A 24,525-nucleotide genomic window follows, 5' to 3' on the forward strand; every position below is an offset into this window, starting at 1 on the left:
ATGGGGATGTCACATTACCGCACAACCTATAACCATGAAAAAGTATTCAAATTTGTTGTCATCACTCATCTTTATGTGTGTAACCGTCCCTGGATTCTTGTTCTCCAAGTTGTAACAATATATAGGTAGTCTAAGAAAGCTTTCTTCAAGGGTACCTCTCAATAGATTTAGAACATACATTTTAGCATTCCATGCTTGCCAGCATGAAACATGTACACAAAGACGGTCATTTAAAGTTCGTTGTATTTGTTTCCCCTGTAACATATTACCGGTACTAGCAGCTAATATGCCCTTCAAGAAGTGACCCGATACCTTTTTGTTGGCTTGTCGGTGATGTGGATGTAGTTGTGTGTTTGAGCAAGTGTGTTTTTCTGATAGCTTAACCACTTGAAATGAATCAGTAGTATTATGTTTTGTTGCCCTAATCCGCCAGTCACAATTATCCATATAGCAAACAGCTTCAAACCTGTATTTTGTAGATTTTTTCACTTTATATTGGAATCCTTCACTAGCACTTTTCTTTCCCAAATTAGACTATAGTTCTTCTTTGTTTTTGAAGACTTGGAATAACTTAACATGGGAATTATAGTTGTGTGTTGTGGCCCATTTACGATTTTTTGAGCTAATTCGGGCAGTGGTAAAGGATCAGGCATACCCCAATGGGTGGGCTGTGTTTCTTTAGAATCAGAAAAATTATAAGGAAACTTTTATGTTGTGCTTTTCAGGGTTGTGGTAAGAGATCGGTTTCCTCTTCTCCATCTTCATGATCATCCCCGTCAAATTTTGTGTAACTCTGAAATGTTCCACTGGCTCTCAATGTCGAACTATATTACCATCATCAACCAACATCATTAATTTTGCCTCATCATTTGTAGATTAATCAACATCAACAGTAAGGTCATCCTGAATAACAACCTTACCTTTAGACCTATAATCACCCTCATGGATAGGGTCCTTGTAAGAATGAACATGGTTGGTTGTCATAGGTAATAAATTACAAAATTGGTTACTTCCAGCACGGGAAGAACCATTTTCAGAACGGTTTTTCCCGGGAAATCGATTGGTACCACTATCCATAACATTATTAAAAACAAACAGTTGTACTATGTTGGGAGACATCGTAGTAACAAAACTAATAAAGTATCTAACATCACTATCGTCAAGAATCTGCATAACTATATTTGATCTAGGACATTGAAAAGATAGACGAATTTGATTTGTGTGTAACCTGGACTTGGAAGCAACCATCGTAACTAACACAACGAAGTTGATATCATTGGTTATATCTACACCAAAGCATGTGTAATCCGGAGCAAGATACTGCATACATTCGTCGATGCGCTGCCATTGCCCTCCAATAGAAACTGGAACTCATAAAAAAACCCGTATACGTACTCATCCCGGAACGTTTTTCGAAAGTATGGAATACACAAATATATTAAAAACACAAATGTATTGCATTTTTGGAAGAAAAACATAGAAAAACCCTAATTTTATCTATCCGGAACTACGGCCGTCCGGACGTCAGTCCGGAATACACTTTCCAGTCCTCAAGGTACGAAGTGTCAGATTCCGGACATCATCCCCACCAACCGGCAACCCCTCTGAAACAATATCATAAATACTCCGGAATATCGTGTTCCGGATCACACCTTCGGAACAAAACATCGTACTCCGGAATGCTATGTTCCGGTGCAAGTGGTCATTTTACAAAAAAAAAAAAAAATGCTGGTTATTTTTGTTAAAATGATCGTTTATATGAATTAGATTATTTAATTTCCCTTTTTTCTTATCTTTCAAAGATTAAACCATAATTAGTTAGAATCTCGATACTATTCACGTGGACTACTAGTACCAAATATTTGGTTATGTTTTAAATTTCCCTCCGGTTTACCGTTAATTTTTTTTTCGTTCCCAAACCCCTCAAATCGACCTTGTTCTCGCTCATCCCAAATCGATGGAAGTCTGCTGTACGTATTCTTGCGCCTTTATCGCTCATCGGCAGCCTGCTCCGTCGTGCGCTGCATCCACCATCGGTCCACCTCGCTGCCGCCGCTCTACTAAAGCTCCGCCTCGCTGGAAAGCCTTACCGGTCCATCTCGTCGCCCCCACCACCGATTGAGGAAGACGAATCTCACTAGATTTCACTGTCAGCCACAATCGTTCTCTATCTCCATTTTGGATCTTCAACCGCTGTCATCTTTGCGATATTAATCAGGTTTGCCCTAGCATCTCAATGTCCAAATCGTTATTTCTTTTTTCTGAACTCCGAGCTACTCTAAATCAGCTCTTTTTTATGAGTTCCTAGTTGCCCTCTCCTTTCTGACATAAGGTTCATTTGCCAGTTGGCCCTCTCCACCATCTCCGACGAAATTTCCCTCTCAATTATCTACACTCGCCTGTCTCTCCAAAATGTAATCCCTGTTTCCTTTAATTTTTGTTCACTTTAATTGAATGATTGAGTAGAGGTTTTCTTTTGTGAAACTTGAAATTATTTTCATGTGAAATTGTGCTTTGATGCGTTCGAATTTTAATTTGGTTCAAAGAAAACTATTTTTTTGTATAATTCTTGTTCAACCTCTTGATTCATGCTAGTTATGACCTTATACTTTAGAAAATGAGCATACTGAATATTTGTGGATATGGGTGAATGGTGATCTATTGGTTATATAGTGTGGGTTACAAGTACACTAGATGCCATTCACCAACATAATATATGCTAAAAAGTTTAATCAAATAAAAGTTCTAATTATTTGTATACAAGAAACGGTTATATGATTGTTCGAAAAGAACAAAATTATAAATAGGTCGTATATATTATATTTTATTATGATATGTAGGTTGAGAATTTAGGCCACATATATCGACCCTTCTTTAAGCATAAAAGATACTATTTATGTTTTTAGTTCTTATATAATAACACATAGGAAAAGACTAAAGAGTCATACTTTTCTTTATTTGTGTATTATTGCATCATGCTTTCATTTTTTCTTATTATTGCATTTTACTTTGAAAAATCCACCAAGTTATAGCAACGTCCTCCAAATACAAAACAATTTTTAATGCTTCAATTGGCAAGATTTTTTTGAAGTACAATGCTACAAATTGGTAGATCTTTCAAAGTATATAATGTCTCAAATCTCAATAAGAAAAAAACAAGTGAAAGTAAGATGCTATAATAAACCAATAATTGAAATCACATTGTCTTGACTTTAGCCATACTTTAATGGACTGAATGCAAGAAATAGCAACGTTCCTATCATGTATTTGTTTATTATTATATTCATTTCCCCCTTTTATACCAGTGTACTTTGTTTTTTACCCATGATAGCAGTGTTGCTCTTATATTGTTTACCCATAATACCATCATAGTTTCATTTTCTTACCAATATAGGCAATGTTGTGCAAGATGGAGCTATAAAGTTGAGTTGGAAAATTGTGTGGTAGGAGATTTTTTTTCAATAGGTAAATGTATTGGATTTGAATTATTATAGATTAATGTATTGGATTTGTATTATTATAGGCGTATTGACTTTTTTCTGCGTTTAGGTAGAAAAAATTTGGATTTTTATTTATTTATAAATATTTACTATTTCCACTTGTAAGTTGCGTATTAGGAAAGAACTTATTTGATAAGCTTTTCGAGAGATGTTATGCGAGACCTATTTTAGGCCGTTGCTTCAGATTTCCTATAAGAAAAAAGCATATGAAAGCGACAAATGATGGACCCAACAATTTTAGCTTCATTTGTACTTTCTACATTACAAGAATACAAAACAAAACATATTTCCTCCATAGTTTACCATCCATACAAAAACTCTACAAGACTATGACAGCTTCACAACCAGATGGATTCACCAAGATTCATGTTCGCTTCAATGTACACATGGTCTGTTGATTTTGGCTAGAGGTATATTAATTTATGCAACTATCAAGTTACTTGTGATCATCACTGTCTGAACTGTTTGCTTGATGGTCAGATATGATCTTCTGAATAAGTTGGCTTGTCTCTGAATAGGACTCGAAGAACTCCCTGTTCTCTTTCTCCAACTCGTTCCACACTGCATATATAACGACAATATACACTAGTGTTATTTTAGTATAGTTACAGGGAAATTAACGTTCGTGTATCTTGGCATACAAATTATACGTTAAAAATGATTCATGGATAACAACTAACCGGTGGAGGTGATGACTGGTTTGATGTTTGCATGTTTAGAAAGTGCTTCCATGCATTCGTCTTTGCTCATGCGGAAGATCAAGCACTTTTCTATAAGATGTTGTACCTACATCAAACCACCAAGACTGAATAAATAATACATAGTGATCAACTATATATATGGAATTCCGAATAACACCCATATATAATAAGAAGTAAAATTCATTAATAACTATATCAATATGGTGCATGATATGCTTACTACCATGTGTATGTACGAAGCTGACGTGTCACCCATCCTCACCTGTATCTTCTGCTAGCATGCAGTTTGATCACCTGGGATTTGATTTCAGACAAGTTACGGGATTCTGGTTGTGAGCACAGGGATTAGAGGTTCATAGGGTAAAGCAATGAAATGATGAGGCGACGGAAGTGGCAAATCAAACTATATAGACACTGCTAGAAAGGAGAGATGGTGTGGGGCATGGAGTCCCACGTGGGAGATAGATAATTACTGGTAGCGAAGGGATTAGAAGAGATTTGTAAATGAGTATTTCTTGTCATGTACGACTCCAATTTGGCAGCCTAAATCCCACGTGACCAGTGGGTCCGACCTAGCTTGCTCTATAGACATTCTCTACAGTTAGACAACAGACTATTCCTAAGTCCTAACCAACCTTTATCCAATGAAAAAGCGCCACATGGAGTTCTTGGTGAAACATCTTGTGCTGTGGTGGATGTAAGATTCTCCCCACATGGTGAGGTGGCAGTCTCTTTCTGATAATTAAGTGTAGCCAAAGAGAACAATGATTCCATGTTGGGCTTGAAATCATCACGTACTAGCTATATAATCAAGAAAGACGTACCAGTTACTACACAATTAAGAAGTCATTTTTATAGATCATATTTGTGGTTCTTGGTGGTTTCTTTTTTTAATCATAGCTTCTGGTCTTTCTTCCTTTTGCAAGATCATGTGCGCAAATTAAGTATATATATGAATGGCCTAGGGCATACCAACAGTGTCTCAGAATTTAACACTTTGTAATAAAAAACAAATGAGTTAGACCCTATATATGTCCAGAAGCTGACAAACGACAAAGCCCACTAATTAACGAACAAAGATGCATATACAGGACTTGGCATGTATTGTAGTAATCAAGGGAAAGATAAGAAGGTATCAGGACCACAACAATACCGTAGGAAAGAGTACCTCTGGCTCTGACCACTGTCCAGTCAAAAGAGAGGTGAAAACTCTCTTTAGATATTGACAAGGATGATCTTATCTTATAGAAACATTTAATTACAACCACAATTGCAAAATTTCTGCCATGATATATAACATTTAATAAAAATGTAAGGATCTTGCAAAAAAATTTATGTTCTAGGCCGGATTTTCATGCTCAAAGACGGGCTACTATCTCTTTGTAACATGTATATTTTACAAATTTAAAACACACTTCAAAGTTTGTTTGAAATGTATGAAAAAGTTCCCCTTACACACAAGCATTCGATTTTCTCATCGTGAACACCCCTTTCTTTTATGCTCCTTTACGCTAATTGATTTTCTCATTTCTTTAGCAAAAGAACCTCCACCCCTCTATATATGTAGGGGTGCTAACATTTGAGAAACCCGGCCCTTCACGTTGTCGATTTTACGAGATTAATTAATCTGTTGATTTCATGATTTATTTAGTTTTCCACTCAAATCTTATATATTGTGTTATAACTTATAGTTGTTCATTGTTTGTGTTCCAAGCATCCATTAAATACAAATAAATAATTTTTCTAAATATATTTCATTGAATCTTTGTAGATTTAAATACATTAAGTTGTATGAATAATAGAATAATAATTTGACAATACAATGTGGATGCTCTTACATGCATCCTACACAATCTCATTGGTTTATGGAAAAATATAAATACAGACCTTATGTTGGAAATCTGCCCCTTTCCCACATGATAAACCCCTTTCCCACATGATAAAGACTCCAAAACTTAGGGGCTGTTTGGTAGCCTGTTAATTGACAAATTAAGAGGCAACCTCTTAATTATTCAGATTAAGAGTGTTTGGTAGGCTATGGATTAAATCTTAAACTTTAAGAAGCCTCTTAAACTTTCAGACTTGGGCTTGTATCTGAAAAATAACAAGCACGCGTCCTTCCCTCTTTTACCCTCGCTGATATGCCCGCCTCCAAAATAACACACCCCCTTCAGATCATCTCTTATGCCTTCGACTATCCTCTTACCTGTGACGATGTCGAGCGCCAATCACCTCCTCCGTCGTCGACCTTCCTGAAATCGACTCCCACCACGACTTCCAACGCTTGGCTCCGACAAGATTGCTCCTCCCTCCGGAATTGACTTCGACAACTCCGCCACTCTGCCATCATCGTCCTCCGCCGGCGTCTTCTCCGCCTCCAGTTTCATTTCCGGCATCCTCTCCGATACCTGCTCTACATCGACATTGCCTAAACCTCCGATGACTTCTGCAGGTAAATTCTTCGGTTTCTCTCTTTCTCTGGCTATGTAATCTCTTTCACTATGTAATCAGATGTGTTGCTTCATTTTTTCTTTTTCTTTTAACTGAAATCAGATGTGTACAGTTATCAATTGCCTTGAAATTCTGAAATCAATTGCTCCCTTCTTCTCTTGCTATTTTTTCTGAAATCAAGTCGTGCTACTCTTTTCTTTTAACTGAAATCAGATGTGTATAGTTATCAATTGCCTTGAATTTTTGAAATCAATTGCTCTCTCCTTCTCTTGCTATTTTTTTCTGAATATTCGGTTTCAGCTCCAGGAATTGAATCCAATGAAAAGTGTGATGCTTGGAAGTCCATTATTATTTGGACTAGATATAAAATTTCAGGAGAAAGAAGGTATTCCATGACATCAACAACTTTTGATCAGTGGAGGATCATAATATGCAACATGGTTGTAGATTGGAATTGGTTGTAAGGTTGGGAGGATATGTTGATAGTAACGATGTTGTTGGCAGTATTTCTTGCTGAAATTGTTTGTTTATCTCCTTTACATCTTATGAAATTGTCTTTTTATATGCTAAAATCATGACATTGTCTTTTTATATGCTAAAATTATGAAATTGAGATGTAATATTTACATAGATTAGAGTTGCAGGGGAGAAGAAGATGGAGTGATTTCTTTATTTTTTCATGATTTCTTTTACTTGTAATTGTTTATTAGGGTTTGATTTATTGGTCTTTTGTTCTACATGATGTAACATGGATATGGCTTTTATCAATTGTAGTTGTTCAGTATGGTTGGAACCTGACATTCATCCAATTCGTGTTGCAGAAGGCTATAGGATTGCTTCAAAGATTGATGTTGATCAATGCAACGAATCTCACACATGAAGAAATCCAAGATAGGAGAGGCATCAAAAGGGAAGGATAGGGTTCAGTTAATTTTAGAAAGAACAAATGGGAATAGTTTTTTTGTCATGTTTGAAAATATTTATGTTTGGATTTTATTTGAATTTTAGTATTATTTGGTGGCTTTTAAAATATTTTTGTTTGATTTGGATTATGTATTGTGTTTATATATATTTTTTATAATTATTCAAAGAGTTTGTTCAATTATTTTTAAAACAAAAACATTGAAATAAACAAAAGTTATACAGAAGGGTAAAATGGTCATTTTTATCATTCAGCATAGCAATTCAGATTTATTCAGATGTTCCAACCAAACACTATGTTATAAATTCAGATCTTAATAATTCAGACTCTCTTAGAAATTCAGACCTCTTAAAAATTCAGATCTTAAAAATTCAGACCCTGCCAAACAGCCCCTTACACCCTGATAACGACTCTTATGTATTACTCAAGGTTATTGGGTTTTCTCCTTGCTATATTACTTTCAAGAAAGAAAACTGATTACATATTTAATGAAAACTATCTAACCTATTTATAGACTACATGCTAAATACAATAAAATAGCAAATACAATAACAAACTACCTAGCCCACATACTCTTTTATTGTCTCCATAAAACCCGCCGTTCATATATATCTCTCAATACTCGGTCAAACAAAGAATCAGTAAACCCCACTAACTCTTCTTCGTTTCCGGAGACTAAATCAAGCAGTCCCATGATCTGTGACTCATAACCTAATTCGCTCCATGCACTTAACCCATCAAGATTACCCAACACCTTACTTGGTAGAATTCTCAACTTCTCTTGATACTTCACTTTACATACATTACTCTCACTTGCAAAAATGCATTTTCAAATTAGCGACTTGATCGTTTGAGCTTTTCTTCAAAAGACCTTCCTTGGAACTGCTAACGTTTGTTTGCATCTTAATTAGATATACAAACAACTACCAAGAGCAAGTTCTTCTCCACAAGTGTAAAAAGGATTCATCTTTATTTTCCCAATTTTACCACGATGCTTATTCCCGATTGCAGCATATAAAATCTTGAAGAGAAATTTTTGGATCTTTATGCCCAAATACATGCAAAGAAAATTCTTATTTGACTTTAAACAATCAATCTTATTTGTTTTGAACTCCAAGTCAACAAGGTCTGATTAAAAGTTTTATGAAAATTTGAAACTACATTATTGAAACTTTCATGTCATTTTTTTGCTTCAAAAATACAATATTTGACTAACAATAGTTAAATAATAACTTTTATGCTAACTGCTGGAATTAAAAAAAATTCCATAAATAATCTTACATCAATATCTATCTATCTATATATACTTATAAAAGAGACATTTTTATTTGCTCCAGATGCATTTGAAACCTCCATGACTTTTCAATTTCTTTCTAATAATTATTATAAATTGGTTAATAATGTTAAAGTAATGTAAAAACTAAATTTTAATCATAAATTAACTAAACAACAATATTAAAATATCATATTTTATTTCTATTATAAAATTATAACTTTAACTTTTTAACATATTATAGTCAACTTATTAGTTTAGATATGTTGTTGGATGTGAGCAATTGTCATTTTAAAGTCACAAAATTTGTATAATTTATGATTTTATGCAAAATATGTAAATTATTAATTTCAATATAATGTTAAATGGTTAATTTAAATCAAAATTTCAGTTAAAAAATCGAGAGACTATTTTTATAAATAGTTAAAAGTTATAAATTATAGTGGTAAACCTTAAATTGTAATCATAAATTAATAAAAAAACATGAAACTGATTTTTTTAATCATTAATAATTTTTAAATAAGTAGCTTAAAAGTAACTTACAATAAGAATAGTTAAAACTACTATTATATAAAAAGTTACAATGTTATCTTTAAAAACAAAAACAATGTTTATTGTTTTGAATAATTACAATCAAAGAAACTAACAATATTCATCAATTAAATTTTAAAAAAGTTAAATTTCTTAAACAAAATTAAAATAATTAAGACTTTTCAAATACGTTATTTTAAATAACTTACAACAATAATAGTTAAAAATAACATTATACACCAAAATTATATTGTTACCTTTAAAACAAAAACAATGTTTGATGTTTTAAACAATTAAAATGATAGAAATTAAAATTTGAATCAAATAAAAAATTTAAATTAATTAATTAATTAATCATAGCAACAACTATAAATATCATTAATTCATATATTATATTTTATTTTATTTTTAAGTAACCCGCATGTAGATGCCATTAAGACAATTGAGATAATAAAATTTTAAAAAATGTCTATATTATCATATAATTCAAAACAAACAATATTTATACCAACTTATTATAAGATTTATTATATAAAAGCTAACAACAACATCGTTGATATATTTAAAAAACATTTATTTGTAAAGATTTCAAATATATTGATGTATTCTGCGCAACACGCGTGTATTCGTCTAGTATATAATTAATCCTCGCATCATACAACTTCATAGCCATCAAAAGCATGCAGGTAGAAAAAATTCATCATACTTACCATTATGTTTATTTCTGATTGCTAGCTACATAGAGAATCTTACAGAGAAAATTTGAAATCTTTATGTTAAAATGCCAAAAAAAAAAAATCAAATTTGTCTCTGAACAATCAATCAGATTTTTTATGAACTCCATTATCCATATGGAAAAAGTTAAACTACTATAAACCTTTCATGTGTTTTTGGCTTCAAAAAAAAAAAAAAACTATTTTTGACCTTCAAAAGTTAAACAGTAATTGTATACGTTATTGGAATTCCAAAACACCCCATATATACTTTATGCTCATCAAACGATTGCTTTTCATATTCCTAACCCAACTCATCATCAAGTTTATAAACAAAGAGTTAATATTTACAATTTCAAATCAAGAAGCAAATCCCCTTGAAAGAAACAATAATGTCAGCCTCTTCTTCATCATCAGAAGTAAGCTTGAAGCTTCTGATCGATACCAAAGCAAAGAAAGTCTTATTTGCAGAGGCCAACAAACGGTTCGTGGATTTCCTCTTCCACATCCTTTCTCTTCCTATTGGTACTGTGATCAAGCTTCTCAACAAGACCTCGATGGTGGGCTCACTAGGAAAACTCTATGAAAGCATCGAGAACCTGAGTGATACATATATGCAACCAAACCGAAGTAAAAATTCCGTTTTGAACCCCAAAACCCGTGAAATATGGGGCTCATGTCCCACTTTTGCTACCACCCAATGATCACAATATTCCAATGGCCCAGAAGTTTTACAGATGTAATAGTAGTTGTTATTCCAATGTAACTGATGATCCTGATGTTACGTGTCCTCGGTGCCGAATTTATTCCATGACCACTCAGTTGACCTTTGTGGGTGGTGGTGGTATGTTGAATGGGACGACGGAGGGTGGTGGTTTTGTGAAGGGGGTGGTGACTTACATGGTTTCGGATGATCTGGTGGTGAAGCCAATGTCCAATATATCTAGCATTACTATGTTGAATAAGTTTAATGTGAAGGAAGTTGGTTGTCTTGAGGAAAAGGTGGTTTCTTTGAAGATGAAAGAGGTATGTGCTGCTGTTTCATACTGTGCTACGCATAGTTGCATATATTGCTTATTTCTTTATCGGCTAATAGCTTGTTTATTATAATGTAGTTTCAAATTCATCGGTTCTTGTAACTATTTTTCAATGTGTTATTGATGTTTTACCAATTTATGTAAACCATTTGGTAATATAATGCATGCTTTGGTAATTAAATGGTGGCATTGAAATCTGTTTGAATAAATTAACTAGTAAATATCCGTTGTATTTATCTATAAAGTGGTAGCATAAACAAGTGTTATACTTTGTAGGGTCTGATGTTGCTGAAGGCCTCATTGCAGAGCAAGAATGTGCTTACGAGTGTGTTCCTGGAGTAAGGGTTAAGGGTGCTTGTCACTGTCCTCAATAAAAGTTAGGAAACTTGTTATAGAGTTTCTAAAATCAGTATATTTGGTATTCAATCTTCAGAAATGTTCTGGTTTTTCACCTTTATGTTTTTGATTCCAACTTTATTTTGCAAATGCGATGCATATGGTTGTTGATTCCTAGTTTTATACAGTTTTCACCAGTTGCACTCTGGATATGCCTAAAAACTATCCGCCAGAGTCATCTTTTTTGCCTTAAAAATCTGCATAGATGCTAAGTTTTTTCTTTCGATGTTTCAATGTTTCATTCAAATGCCGGTAGTTCTATACTAAATTATTATCGTGTTTTATTTTGAGAAATTGATATTTGTTCTGAAAAAATGTTATATCTAAACAAATGTTTTTGAATAATAGGAAAGTTAAAATTGTTTTCCCTTCTGTCTAAATTTATGGTCAGTTTGATAATCTTTTTAAATTGTGAGGCTATGATTGGCCTGGTAGCTAAAAAACTAGAAGCTAACTCTAAAAAACTAGAAGCTAACTGAAAGGTATATTTGGAAAGTTTAAAAAAACTTTGAATAACTGAAAGGTATATTTGGAAAGTTTAAAAAAGCTTTAAAAAACTAGTTTAATTAACTTTTTAAAAAGTTAGTTTATAAGTTGTTTTTTAGTTTGCCAAACATAACAACTTAAAAAACCCGAAAAATATCATACCTTATTAGCTGTGGCGCGCCAAACACAAACTAAATTTTAGATGATTAAAAGATTAGTTATTTATGAACTAATATAGATTCTTGAATGTCTGATATAAGTAAAATCATCTTAGCAAATTTCAAGTTTTGTAAACAATCATAACAAACTATTAGACTAAAAGGAGTGGTAACACTATTGGCATGTTGCCACATATGATTTTTTAGTTTTTTTTATGACACATAGACTTAGCATTTTTAGCACCAAAAAGGTAGGGAGTGGAAGTGTGACAATTTAATAGGTTTAATTTTGAAGAAAAAAATTAAATATATAAAGAAATACAAATTAACCATTCACAACACACCTAATACTTTCTCTTTCTCTCGCCACACACATAGCACCTCTTTCTTAGCACCTTCCTTAGCATGAGAGGTAGGGAGTGGTGTAATATCTTTAGCACTTCCCTTGACACCTCCCTTAACACCTCCACTCCCTATAGCCTTAATATACTAAGTCAAGTTATATGAATGATGATTATGAAAAATAATCATTGACTATTTCTTTTAAAACGTAAATGATAAATACTTAGAAAATTATATACAATTATATTTTAAAATACTAAGTAAAAACATTTATATAAATGATATTTACAAAAATAATCATTTTTACTAATCAATTATGTAAATTCATTTGACTTGTACGCATTTGTGTATAATCATTTGACCAGCATTTTAAAAATGTCAAAACAACGACCAAGTTTGGAACTTGGCTAGTTTCTGTTGAATTTCAGACTTGATATTAAAAAATCTAATAATTAGTGTTATGAACAAATCACGAATTATTTAGAATAGACAAACAAACAAATGGATAGATAGCATTTATGATTAAATATCCAAACGTTTTCACACACAACAAACATTTAATATAGATAAATTTATGATTAAATATCCAAACGTTTTCACAAACAACCAACGATTAATATAGATGATTAAACATTGAGATGTTGCGAAAATAATAAATCTAATTATCATTAATATTATTACCAAGTTTCGTCTAAAAATCAGGTAGAAGAAGTAGATGAGGAAGAAGAATAAGGAAAAGAAGAAGAAGAAGATCGGTCATATTCTGAAAACATGACAAATACTGAGAAATCAGATCACGAAGAGCATACAAACTTTGGTAATCTTGATTTCTGGTTCTTTATTCTAACAATAATAAAACGATCTTAACATAATGTTAAATAAATACTACAAATTATTGTGAAAAGACTAACCTGATATGTGTTTATGGAAGCGTTGCAGGATTAAGAGGGCGGATGATGATTATGCAGTAAAGCTGGTACCGACAGGAAGGATTGAAGAAATTATGTTAGCAAGGTAAATGATTGAATAAATTACGTTAAAAACAATGAAGAAGAACCGAAGATAGATACCGTTTGCAAATAATTCTCTGATTCTCTGAAGCAGAATGCTGAAAACAAAAGAAGCGTATACATGGTATGTAATTGTATGTATTTCGGTATTTCATAATTTGGGGCAGATTTTTGGGATTTAATCACTGAAAATTATTTAATTTCCAATCACAATAAACAAACTTCCATATTAGATGGGGTATTTGAAATTTGAAACTTGAATAACCGATATTTTCATATTATTTGCAAATCTTTTATTCTTTTTAATTATTTGATTGCATTTTTTGATATTACTTTTTTCCGGATTTATTTTCCCTAATTTAACTGATGGCATTTTCGTAATTAGAGTTGTAAAAAAGAAGCGGGAAAACTGTTTTTAGGGGGCTGGAAGAATGACACCTATTCTACTTATTTATTAGAATAGAGGATTATGGAGGATTATTATTATTTATTAGGGAGGATAGGGTGTAAGGTCATTCCCAATTGGTAGGTCAATGGGGAGTAGAATATGACGGGAGAAGTAAGGCAAAAGAAAGTTCTTAAAACCGGGTACAATATGGTTGTTGAAGGGCCCATTCGTTCCAAACATCCAAAAATGGGTATCTGCACTTGGTTTAATTGCAAATCAGGTAGAAATGTGTAGAAAACTAATCCTTCACTTAGTTGTTATCGACTACAGAGGTAGATATCAATTCCTAGACTTTTTAACAAAATGGTAGATGTTTAGCAAATATGTTGGAAAAATTCTGTTATAAGTAACTTCATTTTATTATAAATAAACTCACGAGATCTTTAATTAATGTCAATCAGACATAGTATATGAGATTCGTATTATCAAAACCTTGTATCACCTAGATGAGTTTTGACATCAAACGATTACTTTTCATATTCCTAAAGATCTCATAAATACGATCAATAAATGTGGACATCAAACGATTGCTTTTCATATTCCTAATAACTCATCAAACAAGTTTATAAGCAAAGATTTAATCTGTACCTGTTCACATAATTAACAAGCAAATCCCCTTGAAAGAAACAAAAATGGCAGACGATTCATCATCATCAAAAGTAAGCTTGAAGCTTCTGATCGACTCCAAAACAAAGAAAGTTTTATTTGCAGAAGCCAACAAAGAATTCGTGGATTTCCTCTTCTACATCCTTTCTCTCCCTGTTGGTACTGTGATCAGGCTTCTCAGCAAGAACTCGATGGTGGGTTCACTTGGAAATCTCTACGACAGCATTGAAAACTTGAACGATATGTATATGCAACCGAACCAAAGCAAAGATTCTGTTTTGAATCCCAATACTGTGAACTATGGGGCCAATGTGGCACTATTGCCACCTAATGATGTCGTTCCTAAGGCTCGGAAGTTTCACAAATGTCCTAGTCATAATACCTATGTGACAGATAATCCTATAGCTGTGTGTCCTAGCTGCAATAATAAAATGAGCACTGAGGTGGCCTATGTGAAAGGTAGTAATTCGGTGAAGGAGACTGTGGAGACTGGTGGTTTTGTGAAGGGGGTGGTGACTTACATGGTAATGGATGATCTGGAGGTGAAGCCAATGTCCACCATATCTAGCATTACTTTGCTAAACAAGTTTAATGTGAAGGAAGTTGGTGGTCTTGAGGAAAAGGTGGTTTCTTTGGAAATGAAAGAGGTATATGCTTTGGCTTGTTTTAAGCTACTACTTTTATAGATGCGATACTTAATTTGTTTATTGGCTAATGGTTTGGTAATGCAAAAACTCAGTACATGCGTTCGTGTTTAATTTAATTTAAACTTTACCAATATGTATAATCATTTTGGTAAATAAATGCATACATTTTTCTCCAGTTAATATCCAAAATAAAAAAATTGACTTGTTTAAATTTATAAGAAATTCATGGTAAAAAAATTTCAAGTTCGTTGAATAAAAAGTCAATTACTCTATGCATAATCACTAATATCTAATGTTTATACTTTCTAGGGTTTGTTGTTGCTGAAGGCCTCACTGCAGTGCAAGAATGTCCTTACGAGTGTGTTCTTGGCTTAAGAATGGTGGCACCTGTGTTGCCTAAATAAAAATTAGTAAACTTTTGTTTTGAGTATGCATGTTTGCCTTTTAAATCTTTGTAAAAATATTTTATCTCTTTCTATATAATTAATATATTATGTTCTTGATTCGAACTTACCTAATGTGATGTATCAGCATATGGTTGTTGATTCTCGGTAGAATACGGCTAGACTATTTTGTTCTCTTTCGTTTGTTTAATATACTAATTGTAAAAGACCTGAACTAGTTAGTTTCATTTGGTGTGTTCTCCTCGTTTCCAAATATACTGTGATTTTTGAAAAAAAAATACAATTTTTGAACTTTGATTTCTGACAATATGGTGGTCCGTAAATCAATATGGTGGTCCTGGAGGCTGTATGGGCGTGTGAGAGTAACAAGGCGCCAGGTCCCAATGGTTTTACCTTCTCTTTTGTAAAACATTTCTGGGATATTCTTCAACCGGACGTCCTTGTGTTTGCTTTACAATTCTTTGACTCCAAACATATCCCTTCCGGATGCAATTCTTCTTTTGTTACTTTGATTCCCAAAATGACAAATCCTTTGCTTATTAAAGATTACCGTCCTATCACTTTGATCGGAATTCAATACAAGGTAATTGCCAAGTTACTTGCCCTTCGGTTAGCTAAAGTGGTGGATTCGGTGGTGAGTTCAGAACAATCTGCTTTTATTAAAGGCACACAAATTCTCGATGAAGCATTAATGGTCAGTGAGATGGTGGATTGGTGTAAGACGAGAAAAAAAAAAACTCATGATTTTTAAAGTTGATTTTTGAGAAAGCCTATGATTCGCTTTCTTGGGACTATTTATTTCATATCGTGAGTTGCATATTCTCTAAGAATTGGTGTGATCTCATTCAAGGTTGTCATGGAAATGTTCTTTCTTCTATCTTGTTGAATGATAGCCATATAGAAGAATTTCATATTAGACGTGGTCTAAGACAAAGGTTACCCATTGTCTCCTTTGCTTTTTTTATTAGCTATGGAAGGACTTCATGTCGTAGAGGATGCAGTTGATACAGATCTTTACAAGGGTTTCCCTATTAGAGTTGATGGCATTTGTTTATCGCATTTGTTTTATGCTTATGATGCGATATTTCTTAGGGATTGGAAGCGGGAGAACATTGTTAAATTGGCATTCTGCATTGTTTTTACATGGTTTCTGGACTTTGGGTTAACTTACAAATATCTAAACTTTGTGGAGTTAATGTTAATCATTCAGAGGTGGAGCAATTTGCGAGTTTAACACGTTGCAAGGCTGCTAAGCTTCTTTTTTTTTATTTTTTTATTTTTTATCTTGGCCTTAGGTGTGTCTAGATTATTAGGATGTAAACCTATTCTTGATAAGTTTCATAAGAAACTTAATTCCTAGAAAGTAAAAATGCTTTCAATTGGCGGTAGATCTTTGCTTTTTGAAAGCGGTGTTGAGGTCGCTTGGGATCTATTATATGTCGTTGTTTTGAATGCCAGGTGTGGTGAATAATTATTTGGAGAAAATTGAGCGCCCGATTTTTTTTGGGGCCAAGAGGAAGATGTTAAAGAATTACATTGGGTGAAGTGGGATTGTGTCATGGCAAGTAAAGAGAAAGGAGGATTATACATTGGATCCTTAGATGCTTTTAATAAAGTTTTGTTATTTAAATGGAAATGACAGTTCCTTAAAAATAATAAAGCCTTATGGTGCAAAGTGTTGAAAGGTGTACATGGTAGAGATGGTGGTTTGGGGTGGAGTGTTGATTTAGGTCTGAAAAAAAGTGTATGGTCGCGTATTCTTAGTACCATTAATCAGTTAAATGATTCTGGTACTATTACCATTACCAGGGACGCTATTCAACGAAAGGTGGGGGATGGGGCTTCCACATATTTTTGGAAATATATTTGGCTAGGGAATTCACCTCTCATGGTGAGATACCCATGATTATTCATTTTGGAGATTGATAAATATTGTAGAATTAATCAAAGGTGGAACAGGCTTACTTGTACTTGGTCTTGGTGCAGGTCGATTCGAGGGACTTTGTTTTCTCAATTGCATCAACTCTGGACTTGATCCATGACTTCATCATATCAACATCTAGTGATCGGTGGGTTTGGAATATTGGTAATGGTGATGAGTTTTGTGTTTCATATACTAGAAGACTAATTGAAGACAATTCTCTTCCTAATGGTATGATCGAGACTAGGTGGAACAAATATCTTCCTAAAAAGGTGAATATATTTTATTGGCGATGTCGTTTGAATCGTCTTCCTACTTGAATTAATCTTGATGCAAGAGGTATGGATGTGCTGTCAGTTGTGTGTGGTGTTTGTAACTCAGATATGGAAGATATTTCACATTTACTAATTACTTGTGAAGTTGCTTCTGAATTGTGGAAGTTTGTTGGTAGATGGTGTGACATCAATATTCCTAATTTATTGGGGGTGTAAGAGGTGGTTCAGTGGGTGAGTATAGTTAATCTCTCTTCACTTAAAAAGACGGCTTTTGAATCAATAATAATGACAATGTGGCGGCTTCTTTTGAATTTTAGGAATTTAATCATCTTTAATGGTCAGAATACTAGAAGGAATTCCCTAATCGATAGATTGATTGATTATTCCTATAATTGGTTTATAACCAGAAATAAGGAGTTAAGTGGTCTTGGTTATTAAATCCTATTTTATCGATACCTATGTAATTCTTTATTAGCTTTTTTGCTAATATTTTTCAATAAAATTCAGTCGTTCAAAATAAAAGTCAAAATTTGTGAAGTTGGCTTATAATTTTCGAACATGGTTCAAAAACAAGAGTTTTTGAAAGAAACTCTAATTTTTGAAATATGATTTGCTGCAGTAAGTTATTTCAAAAATAGCTTTATCAGAATTGTCAAAATTTATTTTTGAATTTTTGAACTCGCTTAAATTTCAAAAGTCTATTTTTTGACATAAAAGTTTTTTGAAAATTGTTTTTTTTCGAAAATTTTGACCTTGATTTTTATTTTTGAGGTACTTTTTTTACAAAAGATGGTTCGATTTTTTTTGAACATATCGAAAAGTTTGGAATTTTTTTTGTTTATTGTATTTAAGGTTAAATTTCCAACCTATTTAAGGGTACTCAATGCATATTCTAAATTTCTCATGTGAGTAAGTGGTAATAAAACCTTATGAGTGAGATGTTTTGGAATGCGTACAATTGTTTTTTCAAAATTTCTGACTAAGGGATTAGCAAAACAAGAGAATCCATCCGGTCAAAAGATTCAAAAAGCAGTTGCATGCCAATGACATGCAACATACGGTCTATAATGTCGAAATCTTGAACTACATAAATTCAATCTAAAAGATGGGGTTGTACGGAATCAAGTTTTATGGCTTGATTCCTACATATGATATGACCACAATTTAGAATATGGCTTAAAACGGAAAAAACAATTGGTAAAAAGTGGTTGAATCAAGGTGGGTGGTGGAGGAGATATCAATGGTAACACAAAGTTAGGAATTTATTTATACTTCTTAGTTCGATGACATCTCGGGTGAAAATGTATCAAAGACTAATCTTTTACATGTGTTGGCATTTTCTAAGAAGCACCTATATATTCCTAGTGGAGAAGTGGATTATCGTGGAGAAGAGAAGTCAGGTGGTGAAGGATAGTCTCGTTTGATGGTCGTTGTGAATGTGGTAAGGCTACAAAAGGTGAAAAGCTGTGATGAAAAGACACTTGATCAACTAAGAGAGCTTTTGGGGGAGGTACTTTTTGGTTTATGTATATTCATAGGTGTATCTTATGTTTTGGTTGTTTTAGTGTTTCTTATGAATGGTAAATAATCATAGTTGTTGTAATGAATTGTTAATGTTTTCTTGTAAGATATGACAATGTAATTTATGACGAAGATGTCTATCTTAGGAATGGTAGACCAAGGCTCATCGTTTGGTTGTAATGAATAATTTCTTTTGTGCTTTGATGTTTATGACTTATGAATGTACGACAACCATTTTTGGTAATACATAATAGGAGGTTTAAAAAAATTGCTTTGTATTAAAGGTTCATTTATAGAAAATTGTGTGTATGATTCACTTATGTTATTTTAAACATTGTTTCATATAGACAATTAAGCATACAATTCATTTATAGGCCATTATGTGCTTTTTTTTTGTTACAAACAATTGTATGTATGGTTTGAGTTCATCATGTTAACCAAGTTTCAGTATCTAGGTTTGGTATCATTAAGTTTCAATTTCTTGGTTTTAGTCAAGATTCAAGAACATTGTAATCATGTTTGTCTTCTTTTGTAGATTTCAATTTGGATTTATGTTCAAAATGAAGGTTTGTGTGTGATTTTGGTTTTGCATGAGTTTTTAGATTTGGACATCTGTGGTTGTAGGGTACATTCATGTTTTCAATTTTCGAGAGGGAAATGACATGTAAGTGGAAAAAAGGAAACTATCATGATATACATGGCACATGAGAGTTCTTGGTGGTAAGAAATAACCATGTGTTAGTGTTAGGGGCGAATTTAGGGGGGGGGGGGTCACCGGTGGCACCGACAACCCTTAACTTTTCCGGCCGTAGTGGAAAATTTTTATTTTTTCTACTATCATGCAACTCCTAACTTTTCCGTGCACCCCCTACTTGGAAATCCTGCGTCCGCCCCCGGTTAGTGTGAGGGATAAAGCCTATTATTTATTTAGTTTGAAATAAAAACCATTTCTGTAACAATCGGAAACATTGGACCAAATGTGTTATATTAAAAAAACGCCCGGGACCAAACATCTAATTTAGTCTATTGGGCTAAACTGCCAACGGGCTCGGTGCTTCTTTCTTTTCCCGTTTGGACTTTGGTTGCGCCTGCTTTTTATTTCCCTTTACAAAATAATTCTTGAAAACCCCCTTTCGCTACAAACGCCATAGCTGCCGCTGGTGCCATCTTCTTCCTGCATCATTCCTCTAGTGAAGAACTTAATATCCGCTTGCTAGTGATCGGTAAATCATCATCTATTTTGTCTAATCTGTTCGTATATTCTAGCTAAAATTTCAAAACATTGCATATATTTCTCGAGGAATATATTGTTTTATGTTTCGTGCTATAATTCCTTCGTTTTCTTCTAATTCGAATACGGAGTTTACTTGAAAATATCAGGAGCATAACGGCGGTTGGGGTTTTGTAGGGGAATTTGCAATGGTGGTGCCTGCTCATCTCACAGCTGAGGCTGTTAATGAGCTTAGAGAAGGTATCGATCTGCTTCTTGGTCGATGGAGTGCACTTCAGATGGCTATTCAGAACGAATGGGGTGGACGTGACACTCGACAGAAAGCCCAACAACTTGCACTTGATATCTATCACTGGCTAATCAGACCTGCTGGTAATTTCTGTTTTGCTTTAAAATTTACTTCTGTTCTGATGTATGTAATTGGTATTATTCTGAATTATTCACATTTGGTATTTTCTTGAGAGGATTAATTGGTTTCTATTTCCTTAATTCAGCTTTATCTAATACAAAGTCAATGAGGTCACCTGTTTTTTGTTAGAGGTGATTCAATGTTCATTTAACATACTTTCTTTCGTCTGTTTTCAGAGGCATTATATGTAGATGATTTGGAGAATTTACTTGATGATTTTATGCTCTCTCTTAATACAGAGATCGATGATGGTAGCATTGAGGAGGTAATCTTTTTTTTTTTTTTCCATTTCTTTTTCATTGAGGTGATATTTTGATGGTCGAAAAAAACGATAGGCAAGAAAGAACATCCTTTTAACAATCTTTTTCAGGCCTCTTTAACAGTCATTTAGCTATTTCCCCTAATCATATTTCTATTTTTTTTGTAATTAGATATCAGAGAATCTAATGATCATACATGAAGAATGTTTGAAGGTAATTTTGGCTCAATCGAAAGACTAAGGCAATCTGCTTCTCAAACTGCTAATCATCGCATGCAGGTACTCTTTTGTTCATTTTATCATTACTCTTACCTTTTTTCAAAATATTTCATAAGTTATCTGATTATTTAAATCTGTTTTTTGTTATGTCTCTCATTTGCTCTTGTAATATGTTAGGTTGTGACTGGTGATGATGATGATGATGATGATGATTCAGCCTCAAGTTCAGGGGATGATTCCATGGATATGGAAGATGGTGTTGACCATTTGACTGTTGGTGAACCAGGGAGGGGCCCCGCACCAATGGTTGATGCTGATGGCTGGACCGTGGTCTCTTCTAGAAGAAATAGAGGAGGGACGCACTAAGCTTGTGTTTATTTAATAAATATATTATTATATATATTTACAGAAGTCATTTTTGGAAAAGAGTATGATTCATATACAAAGTCTTGATTTTGTTCTTTGTTAGTGGGGATAGATTTTTTTTTTTTTTTATTTAGGTATTATAAGAGTTTGTGGTTTAGTTTTACCATGTGTTGGGTTTTGTATGACAGTTATTTGTTATGCAGTTAATATGTGATGTTTAGTTAATGTCATTTTCTACTCGTTCAATGTTTAGCAAAAAGTTACTAAGTAAATTTGATGTAAAGTTTGTCCTAAGTACATAATTGCTAATGTATAACTTTTAGGGGGAAATTACTAAAATGACAAATCCGTGTTATAATATCACCAATTGAACATTTTTTTTAGCAATTATCATTCAATAATCACCAATTGTGCAAAATGATTTTTGTCAAATATCTGTGGCCTTTGTCAAATACTAATATCTAAAAACATTTCACTTGGTAGTTGTTTTACACAATAATAGATTTCCTTTCCTTAAATAGTTGAAAAGTACTTTCTTAAAATTTAAAAATAAAATAAAAAAATTTATACAGACCATTTTGCAAAATTTGTGATTGGTTTGTGGAAAAATTATCATCCAATACATCTCAGATTTTAATCTTAATGATCCCTTTTTCCCCTCTTTTATATGTTTTGACTATGTTACTGCTTAAAAGCATTTGTGTATTATTTTTTATATTAGAAGTAACTATTATTTATTATATTATTAATATATCATCAGATATTTTAAAAAAGGAAAGAAAAAGAACAAGCTAAAAAACCATAAAAAGGAGAAAAAATAGCAAGGGTTTATTGGGCTAGATAGTTGGGTTTAGCACTATATGAATTATGAAAGAAGACATATGGAAAGTGTCTGGCCCATTTATATGACATCCTTTTCGTTTACTATAAATCTCATCTCATCATAAACCAAAACCCTAGTTGCTGCCGCGCGTAACTCTGTTCGTCACTGTTTTGCAGGGTATGCGTTTGCTCTTTCTGTTTCTCGTTTCGATTTGGCTTCTAGGGTTCTAAATTACATTCCGAGTCTCAATGTTAACGACATCCAGATCTATCTTCTATTTTGTTTGCTTTTCATCGTCATATTTTTCTAGGCCTAACCTATCCGTTTCTCTGATTTTCAGTTGATAGCTTGTTGGAGTTGCTTCTGTTACCAATGGCGCCTAAAGGTTCGTGTTTGCTGTTTTTATTCCATTCTATGTTTTTTGTAGATAAGTTTAGTTTCTGAGTAATGAAAATCGGAACAAAGGTTTACTGAAGTTAATGCTTATCTGCTATATCAACATTAATAGATTTACCTCTATCTAACGAATTTTCCGTTAAGGCCTTCTTTGCTGTTAATCTGGCATTGTTAAGCTACACGGCCTGTAGATTTTTGGAAACAAAGATAGGTTTATAGCAATTGTGGTATTGATATTTAGGCGTTGTTTTAGCTATAGGTCTATGCCTGTTACTTCATATTCAAAAATCAATATATGTTTTTGTTTGAATTGGAACTTATTATTACATGAAATAGTAAATTTCATATTGTATACACTGATTGTTACGTTTTCTACACAATAACTTTTAGTTATACAGCAATAAGTTTGCAAATTAGCTGACGTGTGGAACTTTATGAAGTTTTTATAATTCATATTTTCCAAAAGTTATCCGACAGTGTATATCTTTATGCATCATTCTTCATTTCTGAGATAAAATCATAGATATCACCTCCACATTAGTTTTATATAATCATAGTAGCAGTTATCTTTGTACTAGTTCTAACCATTACATATGTTGTCTTTTATTCACAGGTGATGCAACAAAGAAAGGTGATGCAAAGTCACAAGCTTTGAAGACAGCCAAGGCTGTAAAGACTGGCTCAACATTCAAAAAGAAAGCCAAGAAGATCAGAACCAAGGTTACCTTTCACCGCCCAAGGACACTAAAGACAGACAGAAATCCCAAGTACCCCCGCATCAGTGCTCCACCAAGAAACAAATTAGACCACTACCAGATCTTGAAATACCCTTTGACCACAGAATCTGCAATGAAGAAAATTGAAGACAATAATACCCTTGTCTTCATTGTTGACATCCGTGCTGACAAGAAGAAAATCAAAGATGCAGTCAAGAAGATGTATGACATCCAGACCAAGAAAGTCAACACCTTGATCAGGTATCTTTTTTCGTCTTGTGTTTTTTTAAATGAAACAAAATTTTAAATGCTTGTTTTTGCATATTTTTAATGTTTGTTTGTTGAAATACAGACCTGATGGAACAAAGAAGGCATATGTTCGGTTAACTCCAGATTATGATGCTTTGGATGTTGCAAACAAGATTGGAATCATCTAAGTAAGTTGTTTTAAAGTCAAAAGGGGAATTGTCGTTTCAACTCTATTGTTAGTTTTATTGTCTTGAATAGGTGAACTAAATTTATTTTTGTTTGCTTTTAATTCTGGATTCAATTTTGGTAATGGATCATACTTCTATGGTTGGAGTTATTTTGTTATGTTGATTTCCTTGTTACTTTCTCTCCGTTGAATATATTAATTTCATTCAATCTTGAGCTTTTAGTTGAGACTAGTTTTGTGGTTGAAGAAATGTATGTTATTTGAAATCCGTTTTTTGGGTTAAAATAAATTTTAGGTGATGTGGATGTGAAAGATACAATTGATGATG

The 24,525-nt window shown here is 33.1% G+C and overlaps 3 protein-coding genes, 2 long non-coding RNA genes and 1 pseudogene across 6 annotated transcripts; 5 read left to right on the forward strand and 1 right to left on the reverse strand.

Moving 5' to 3' along the window:
- Positions 1 to 1,924: 1,924 nt before the first annotated feature.
- LOC145157043 (uncharacterized) lies at positions 1,925 to 3,597 on the forward strand. The gene is made up of 3 exons (XR_013737058.1): positions 1,925 to 2,218; positions 2,346 to 2,414; positions 3,395 to 3,597. It is a non-coding gene; the product is annotated as an uncharacterized LOC145157043 (long non-coding RNA).
- Positions 3,598 to 3,723: 126 nt separating this feature from the next.
- Positions 3,724 to 4,588, reverse strand: LOC145157042 (uncharacterized). Its single transcript, XM_079076194.1, has 3 exons — positions 4,425 to 4,588; positions 4,181 to 4,286; positions 3,724 to 4,061 (listed from the first exon to the last, which is right to left on the reverse strand). The coding sequence occupies exons 1-3, from the start codon at positions 4,455 to 4,457 to the stop codon at positions 3,937 to 3,939; spliced, it is 264 nt and encodes an 87-aa protein (XP_078932320.1). The 5' UTR covers positions 4,458 to 4,588; the 3' UTR covers positions 3,724 to 3,936.
- A 1,422-nt stretch (positions 4,589 to 6,010) lies between these two features.
- LOC145157044 (uncharacterized) lies at positions 6,011 to 7,754 on the forward strand. The gene is made up of 2 exons (XR_013737059.1): positions 6,011 to 6,653; positions 7,474 to 7,754. It is a non-coding gene; the product is annotated as an uncharacterized LOC145157044 (long non-coding RNA).
- A 2,729-nt stretch (positions 7,755 to 10,483) lies between these two features.
- On the forward strand, positions 10,484 to 15,645 carry LOC145158566 (uncharacterized). Its single transcript, XM_079077448.1, has 5 exons — positions 10,484 to 10,651; positions 10,818 to 11,012; positions 14,129 to 14,188; positions 14,550 to 15,221; positions 15,531 to 15,645. Exons 1-5 carry the CDS (start codon positions 10,484 to 10,486, stop codon positions 15,594 to 15,596), a joined length of 1,161 nt encoding a protein of 386 aa, XP_078933574.1. The 3' UTR covers positions 15,597 to 15,645.
- A 4,806-nt stretch (positions 15,646 to 20,451) lies between these two features.
- Positions 20,452 to 22,051, forward strand: LOC145157045 (uncharacterized; annotated as a pseudogene). The gene is made up of 5 exons (XR_013737060.1): positions 20,452 to 20,565; positions 20,751 to 20,945; positions 21,159 to 21,247; positions 21,414 to 21,520; positions 21,638 to 22,051. The product of XR_013737060.1 is annotated as an uncharacterized LOC145157045 (transcript).
- Positions 22,052 to 22,743: 692 nt separating this feature from the next.
- Positions 22,744 to 24,355, forward strand: RPL23AA (ribosomal protein L23AA). The gene is made up of 4 exons (XM_079080710.1): positions 22,744 to 22,826; positions 22,990 to 23,034; positions 23,659 to 24,022; positions 24,114 to 24,355. The coding sequence occupies exons 2-4, from the start codon at positions 23,022 to 23,024 to the stop codon at positions 24,196 to 24,198; spliced, it is 462 nt and encodes a 153-aa protein (XP_078936836.1). The 5' UTR covers positions 22,744 to 22,826; positions 22,990 to 23,021; the 3' UTR covers positions 24,199 to 24,355.
- Positions 24,356 to 24,525: the final 170 nt, after the last annotated feature.

The sequence above is a fragment of the Lactuca virosa genome, chromosome 2 (assembly GCF_052849685.1).
Source record: "Lactuca virosa cultivar CGN04683 chromosome 2, Lactuca_virosa_CGN04683_v6, whole genome shotgun sequence".
NCBI lineage: Eukaryota > Viridiplantae > Streptophyta > Magnoliopsida > Asterales > Asteraceae > Lactuca > Lactuca virosa.

What these genes read in the sequence shown, in the direction of transcription:
- LOC145157042 (XM_079076194.1), bottom strand. Translation starts at nt 4,457, where the DNA reads ATGGGTGACACGTCAGCTTCGTACATACACATG. An exon ending in CAGCTTCGTACATACACATG is followed by an intron (nt 4,287 to 4,424) that starts GTAGTAAGCATA and finishes GGTTTGATGTAG; the next exon opens with GTACAACATCTTATAGAAAA. An exon ending in ACCAGTCATCACCTCCACCG is followed by an intron (nt 4,062 to 4,180) that starts GTTAGTTGTTAT and finishes TTATATATGCAG; the next exon opens with TGTGGAACGAGTTGGAGAAA.
- LOC145158566 (XM_079077448.1), top strand. Translation starts at nt 10,484, where the DNA reads ATGTCAGCCTCTTCTTCATCATCAGAAGTAAGCTTGAAGCTTCTGATC. An exon ending in TTCTCAACAAGACCTCGATG is followed by an intron (nt 10,652 to 10,817) that starts GTGGGCTCACTA and finishes CCAATGGCCCAG; the next exon opens with AAGTTTTACAGATGTAATAG. An exon ending in TTGGTTTAATTGCAAATCAG is followed by an intron (nt 14,189 to 14,549) that starts GTAGAAATGTGT and finishes GCAAAGATTTAA; the next exon opens with TCTGTACCTGTTCACATAAT.
- RPL23AA (XM_079080710.1), top strand. An exon ending in AAAGTCAACACCTTGATCAG is followed by an intron (nt 24,023 to 24,113) that starts GTATCTTTTTTC and finishes GTTGAAATACAG; the next exon opens with ACCTGATGGAACAAAGAAGG.